This window comes from Chrysochloris asiatica, unplaced genomic scaffold, assembly GCF_000296735.1.
Source record: "Chrysochloris asiatica unplaced genomic scaffold, ChrAsi1.0 scaffold00638, whole genome shotgun sequence".
NCBI classification, from domain to species: Eukaryota; Metazoa; Chordata; class Mammalia; order Afrosoricida; family Chrysochloridae; genus Chrysochloris; species Chrysochloris asiatica.
The window spans coordinates 79,668-86,908 of record NW_006409156.1 but is presented as its reverse complement, the minus strand read 5'-3'; the positions used below and the strand labels follow the sequence as shown (position 1 = coordinate 86,908).

General features: G+C 45.7%; 1 protein-coding gene across 1 annotated transcript in view; it reads right to left on the bottom strand.

The window, feature by feature from the left end:
- The window catches only part of FRY (furry homolog (Drosophila)), a gene marked incomplete at its 5' end in the record, with an annotated part of 88,108 nt that overhangs the window by 1,805 nt on the left and 79,062 nt on the right, over positions 1-7,241 (bottom strand). The window contains 2 exons of the mRNA XM_006877848.1: positions 1,590-1,792; positions 3,792-3,902. Coding sequence (XP_006877910.1) covers positions 1,590-1,792; positions 3,792-3,902 — 314 coding nt within the window. The remainder of the gene's footprint in view (positions 1-1,589; positions 1,793-3,791; positions 3,903-7,241) is intronic.

Here is a 7,241-nt window from a genome sequence, read left to right as displayed (position 1 = left end):
GCTGTGAGTGGATGATATATAAGAGTATATATGAATACAGACTCTGGTAGCGTAGTGGTTACGAATCGGGCTGCGAACCTTAAGGTCAGCGGTTCGAAACTACCAGCCGCTCCGCGGGAGAAAGATAAGGCTTTCTACTCCCGTAAAGATTTACACCCTCGGAAACCCTGTACAGGGTCGCTACGGGTCGGACCCGACTTGACGGCACTTAACAACAACAACAACAAGTGACACAATAGATGATAGCCTAGGAAACCCTGTGGGGCAGTTCTACTCTGTTACACACGGGGTCGCTGTGAGTGGATGCTATATAAGAGTATATATAAGTATATAGTGACATAACAGGTGATAGCCTAGGAAACACTATGGAGTTCTCTTGACAGGAACACCACCACCATCAGGTCTCCGGTTGACACAAATGGTGTTTAGCTCAACTGCTAACTGTAAGTTTGGTGGTTTGAACCCAACCAGTGATGCTGCAGAAGGGAGGCCTGGAGAGTCTCTTCTCTAAAGATGACAGCAAAGAGAACCCTACGGGGCAGTCTTATCTGTTGCATGTGGGGTTACCATGAGTTAAAATATACTGAATGGCAATTTAAAAAAATTATCTGGTTTTTAATATGTTCACAGATTTGTGCAAGCATAACCATTATCTATGTTAGAACATGGAATATGGCTGTTTTGATAAAAATATTCAAAATTATAAAAGATTAGAACTGATAAGTTGAAAATGTATGTCTTTCTATTTAGCATTCTGGACCCATGGAGTACGAAGACAACATCACTGCTCAGAGGGGAAACTAGCAGCCGGACAGACTGGAATAACAGGGTTTTTCAATATGGGGTCAGGTACACTTTGAGGTCTTTCCATGGTTTAGGGATGACAAAGGACCAGAACTTACACTGATAGTTTAAGTTTATGACCTGGGCTCTGCGTTTCTGGCAAGTGTAAAAATCTGAGAGGGAGACACATACAATATCCAGATGTCCCCAGGTTCCTGGTGGGGCAAATGGTTTACGCTTGGCTGTAACCAAAATGTTGGCGGTTCGAACCCACCCAGTGGCAGTAAGGAAGAAAGACCTGGTGACTGATGGATAAGAAAACCCATGGAGCAGCAGTACTTCTGTAGCACCTGGGGTCTCCCATGCCACAAATCAGCAAAGACAAAATCACAGCAACATCTACAGGTCCCCAGTGGTGGCTCATTCCTGCCCTGGTGACAGCCGTTGGACAGGTTTTTCTTTTGTTGTTACTGGAACCCAGCTCACAGTGTCCCACGTGATGGAGTAGAACTGTCCCATAAGGTTTTCTGGAGGACCAGTGGGCTAGGCTCTGGGCTGCTCACTGCCAGGTAGGTGGTTCAAACCCACCAGCTGCTCCAAGGGAGAGCTGCCCCCAGTGACCCTGTGAAGCAGCTCTACTCGGTCCTGCGATGTCACTGTGAGTCGGAACCCTGAATCCTTAGGGGGCAGATGGCCAGGTCTTTTCTCCTGAAGAGCTGCTAGGTTGGTTTGAAGCGCTAACCTTCTGGCTAGCGGGGCAGTGCTCCCGCATCCTTACCCATCTCTAAGGAAAGAGCGGGGGTCACCTGCATTCCCGGATGTGCCGCAGGGCGCCGCCAAGCTCCTTGTTCTTCAGGCATTCCAGCATGGCCTGGATGGCAGCCTCCGTGGACGTGAAGCTTGGCTCTGCCCAGGCGCCTTCAGTGTGCCGGGGGTCTGCTGCGATGGCCGCTGTGGCCTCCTTCAGGTTCTTTTTGAGGTCACTCAGTTCCCTGGACATGTTCAGCAGCTAGGAGAAGAAGGAGAAAACAAGTTTCACTACATGCAGATGCCGCCAGACTTCCCCACAAGGAGGAGATCTGATGACAGGAGTGCTCACTCCCCAGCCCAGCGGGAATCCCAGGCAGCCTCCGCGAATTAGATGCTGGTTCTCTGAGCTTCTGTATGTCCAGTGTACACTGCTCTTACTTCACTCAGTGTGGGTGCCGGGGCCATCCTACCACTCACAGCGCCCCCTGAGACACAGTAGAACTGCCCCACGGGGTTTCCTAGGCTGTTATCTATTGTGTCACTATGTTGTTGTCAGGTGCCATTGAGTCAGAACCGACTCATAGCGACCCCATGCACAGCAGAACGAAACAATGTCTGATCCTGGGCCAACCTCACTAGGCCGCCACACTTGACGTCATCAATGATGCCACCTGGCTGATTCATCTCTTTTTCTCTGACCCTCCACCTTACCTAGCATGACATCCTTCTCCAGCGACTGTTCTCTCGGGACAATGTGTCCAAAGTATGAGAGACGAAGCCTAGCCACCTTGGCCTCCAAGGAGCACTCTGGTTGCACTTCTTCCAAAACAGATCTATTGGATACTCGTATATACTCTTATATATCATCCACTCACAGCGCCCCCTGGAGTACCGGAGGAGAACTGCCTCAGAGGGTTTCCTAGGCTGTCATCTATTGTGTCGCTATATACTCATATATACGCTTATATATCATCCACTCACAGCGCCCCCTGGTGTAACAGAGGAGAGCTGCCCCACAGTGTTTCCTAGGTTGTCATCTATTGTGTCGCTATATACTCATATATACACTTATATATCATCCACTCACAGCGCCCCCTGGAGTACCGGAGGAGAACTGCCTCAGAGGGTTTCCTAGGCTGTCATCTAGTGTGTCGCTATATACTCATATATACACTTATATATCATCCACTCACAGCATCCCTATGTGACAGTTAGAACTCCCTATAGTGTTTTCTATGGTGTCGTTTTTAGGGGAGCTTACTGCCTGGTCTCTTGCAGATCCACAAGGTGGGTCTGCACTGCAAACATTTGAGTGTAGTTGTTACGGGTGGTTATATCTTTATGTTACTTTCCTTCTGACATTTACACGGGTGGAAGCACCTTATTCTATTGTAAGCATGGCTGGGAAATGGCTGAGAATGTTAGCTGTATCGTATTTTGTGTGAGTTTCCCTTTCACCTCAACATTCAGAGTTGCTACTGAAACTACATGGAAACGAAGAGAAACCATTACACAAGCCTTTTTTTTTACACTAAGGTGCTCAGACAGAGCCAGGATTAGGATGAGGTGAGGGACAGTGCCATAGAGTCATAGAGAACCTGCAGGACAGAGTTTAGGGTTTCTGAGACTGTCAATCCTGCAGAGCAGTAGACAGCCTCATCTTTCTCCCTTGGAGCGACTGGTGGGTTTGAACTGCTGACCATGAGGTTAGCCATTTCGCTGCTTAATCCACTGTGCCACCAGGGCTCCTTCAGGGCTGTCTGAGCATGGAGAGTCAGAGCAGCCATGGGCTCTAGGTCCACGGACTGAGTAGGGCTGTGTGCCTGCAGGCAGGAGGCTGGCTCGCAAAATAAATGTATATGTATATTTTTGTTTTGCAATGTGTACATCAAATAGTTTTGCTTTGGTCATCTGTGAAATAAAAGTTGTAAAAGGGAAGCCACAGAGAGAAGTTGGATGAATGCTGTTGCAGGGAGGGGATTGTAATCACTGAGAAGAAACAATTGGTTGAATGTAATGCTAATGATCTTGTCTGCCAACCTTCACTCAAACCACAATAAAAAGTTTAAGAAAACAAAAAGGAGGTGTCTGGAGGGTCCCGTTAAAGGGATCTTTCAGAGCCTCTCAGGGTCATTGCTGATGCCTCACTTATTGACCCTAAACCTGCCCCTGCCCCAGAAAACCCTTAGAGATCAAAGAGGGGAAGTTCCTTGAGCGGAATCCTGTTTTAATCACTGAAGAGTTATGAGCCCACTTACCTGGGGCATGGAACTGACTTCATGCACCTGGCCAATGAGCTTACAGTACGATTGGAACAGCAGTAGCAGCTGGAAGTGTAGCTTGTACAGCCTCTGACAGAGCTCCAGTTGCTAGAGAGATGGTATACGGAAGGAAACGGTTACTAAGGAGAGAAGTCGCGAGGACCATTCACGGATAGCAAGTGAAATATCAGTGGAGACAAAGACTTCTAAAAAAATTAAGGAAGCATAACTCTCATCCCCAATAAAACAGAAAAACAAAATCCTTTCAATAAATATCAACAAGAAGCCCACAGTGTAACAGAATCAAAGAGCCCAGGGCAGGTGAACAACTGTGTATTTCAGCGTATAATGCGCCCATAAAAAATGCATGGGTTGTGTGTTTTGCTTGTTTGTTTTTAAAAACACCCTGCATTACCGGTATAAAAATATAGTACTTAGAAAGGAGTGGCGGCTATTTAAGTATCCCAGTAAGCTGCCAAATGTCTATGATGTTTGCCAATTAAATGCCGACAAATTATAGTTGAGTAGTTGTCTCAGTTTTTATAAGGTACAAAATTTGAAAGTAAATCATTTTTGTTTTTAATTATAAGTACATTCAAAGGGCAAAGCTGTAATAGCTCTGGGTGTCAAGTTTATAAGTTTAGTGGATGCTTTCGAGGTGCAGACTCTTGTCCCACAAGCATGTGCCCACACAACAACCACATGACCTTCTAGGGCAATGCGTCCATTTTAAGTACAATAGTCCTCTTGGTGCTCAGGAAATCTTTGTTGGGTTAAAGTGATAGGGAAAAGGGGCCAAAATGCTTTAATTATGAAAACATCTCAAGCCTCCTGTAGCTACAGCATTAAAAAGTCGTCACTGAGAACGATCCTTAAGCCCATGAACAACCCTGGAATTTAAAATGATCCATTTTATGGAACAAAAGAAAACTCACAAGCGATCCCCAAGCAAGTGCCAGCACTATTCTGAGTTGCATGTAGCAAAAAGGTCCCCCTAAGTTTTACCAGTGTAATTCTGGGCATTTCCTGTCTCGGTCACCCATGGAAACACAAGCTTCAGATGTGACTTAAAGGAGACACGGCACTGGGCCGCTTTCAAAGGGAGTTTCAGGTAAGGATAACTGAGCACATTTTGGATAACTTAAAGCAGCTCAGAGCCGAGTTTCTAACGTGACATAAAACTCTTCCCCCAAATCAGATGATGGAGAGGAATGATTGAAATCTAAATTTTAGCTTTAGAAAGAATATTCTAGCTACATTATTACTAACAGACTTTTGAACCTAATCTTAAAAGGTTACTACACTAAAGTCCTGGTGTAGCACTGTGGGGTAATGCATTAGACTGCAAAGTCATTTGAACTGCAAGTCTGGTGGTTCAAGCTCATCAGCTGCTCCTTGGAAACCCTACACAGGGTTGCTATGGGTCAGAATTGACTCAACAACACTTAACAACAACACTAAACCAATGGGTTTCCTCCCCCTTCCCTTTCTTTGCTCCTGACTCAGTGATGGAGAGTAGTAGATGGCTATGTGCCACCGAGTTGGTTCTGATTCATAGCAATCCTGCACTGGGCTTCTGAGGTGGTAAATCTTCACAGGAGCAGAAAACCTCATCTTTCTCCCACGGAGTGACTGGTAGATTCGAACTGCCGACCTTGCGGTTAGCAGCCCAGCTCATAATTCATTACGTTACTAAACTATGTCTTTCTCCTACAGATCAGCTGGTGGGTTTGAACCACCAACTTTGTGGTTAGCAGTCCAATGCTGTTGGCACCACCAGGGTTCTCTTTACTGCCCCTTAGGAAAACATTGGTTTGACTTGAATTTATGTGATCTCAGTCTAGGTTTAAAAGCAGCAGCTACAGCCATCAATGAACCTTTAAAAATCAGCAGATTTTTAGAGAAGGTCGCCAGAGATGTGTTAAAAATGAATGGCACCTTCACAATTCCATGTGAAGCCTAGTTAGGAAAACTCTTTCTTACAAGCTACATTTTGTTAGGTGCTGTGGAATTCATTTAGACTCACAGCGACTACTTAGGATTTCCAAGGCTGACATCTTTATGGGAACAGAGCTTCAGGACTTTCTCCTGCAGAGCGGGTGACTTTGAACCACCAACCTTTTGGTTCGCAGCCCAGCGCTTAACTGTTGCGCCACTAGGGCCCCTTCCAAAAAAGAAACAAAAATGAACCCACTGTCTATAAGACAAGCTATAACTGATTGAATATGGCTTAAGACTGTAAATCTTTACGGGAGCAGACATCCTTATCTTTCTTCCGCCAAGCGGCTGGTGGGTCAGAACTTATCTTACAGTATGTCACCAGAGCTCCTTAAGTGCCAAATAATGGTAGTTACTACTCAGCCTGTGCCACTGAGCGTGCCAGAAATCACAGACACGTCGGTTTCTCCTTTGGGGTGGAAGCAGCCCAGGTTACAAAAATAAAACAAAAGAAATCCCTGCATGTCTCAATCTACCAAACCAAATAAAATGAAATGAAAAAAAGGGCCAAACATGCTAAGAAATCTAACAGCCACAGTAGAAACCTGTTTCTGTATATGGGTCCATGCCACAATGGACAAAGAATAGGAAAGAACGTGAACTTACTGCAAGAGATTCCATTTGCTACCCAGCAAGCATTGGTACAGGAAACAGAAGGCAAGGAAAGAAAGTACAAGGGTCAGTGTGAGCATGCAACAGGAAGAACGGCCCCTCATCCACCAGCAGAGCCGTCAGCATTGCTTGCCCCAGCCTGACACAGGGCTGCAAATGTTGTACTCGTTCATCATGCGTAGCGTTACGGTTTAAAACAAAACAAAACAAAACAACAAAAAAGAACAAGCTCAAGTTGGAAGCATCTCATTGAGAAACAGTTGGCTGTCTCTGGGGATTCTTGGATTAGTCGGGTGGGATGTTGCAGTCCCTTGTGGGGAACAAAGCCATTTCACACACATTTAATGTGTGAAAATTTTATTGTCTCAATGAGAACAGTCCAGTGAACACAGTTTAATTCCCAGACTGACTGAGCAATGAGAAGACATCTGAAGAATTATGTTGTTGTTGTTGGGTGGTACTGTCGGGTTGATTCCAGCTCACAGCGCCCCCTGGTGTAACTGAGGAGAACGGAGCCCCATAGGGTTTCCTAGGCTGTCATCTATTGTATCACTATATACTCATATATACTCTTATATATCATCCACTCACAGCGCCCCCTGGTATAACAGAGTAGAACTGCCCCATCGGGTTTCCTAGGCTGTCATCTATTGTGTCACTATATACTCATATATATTCTTATAGATCATCCACTCACAGCGCCCCTGGTGTAACGGAGGAGAACTGCCCCACAGGGTTTCCTAGGTTGTCATCTATTGTGTCACTATATACTCATATATACTCTTATAGATCATCCACTCACAGCGCCCCCTGGTGTAACAGAGTAGAACTGCCCCA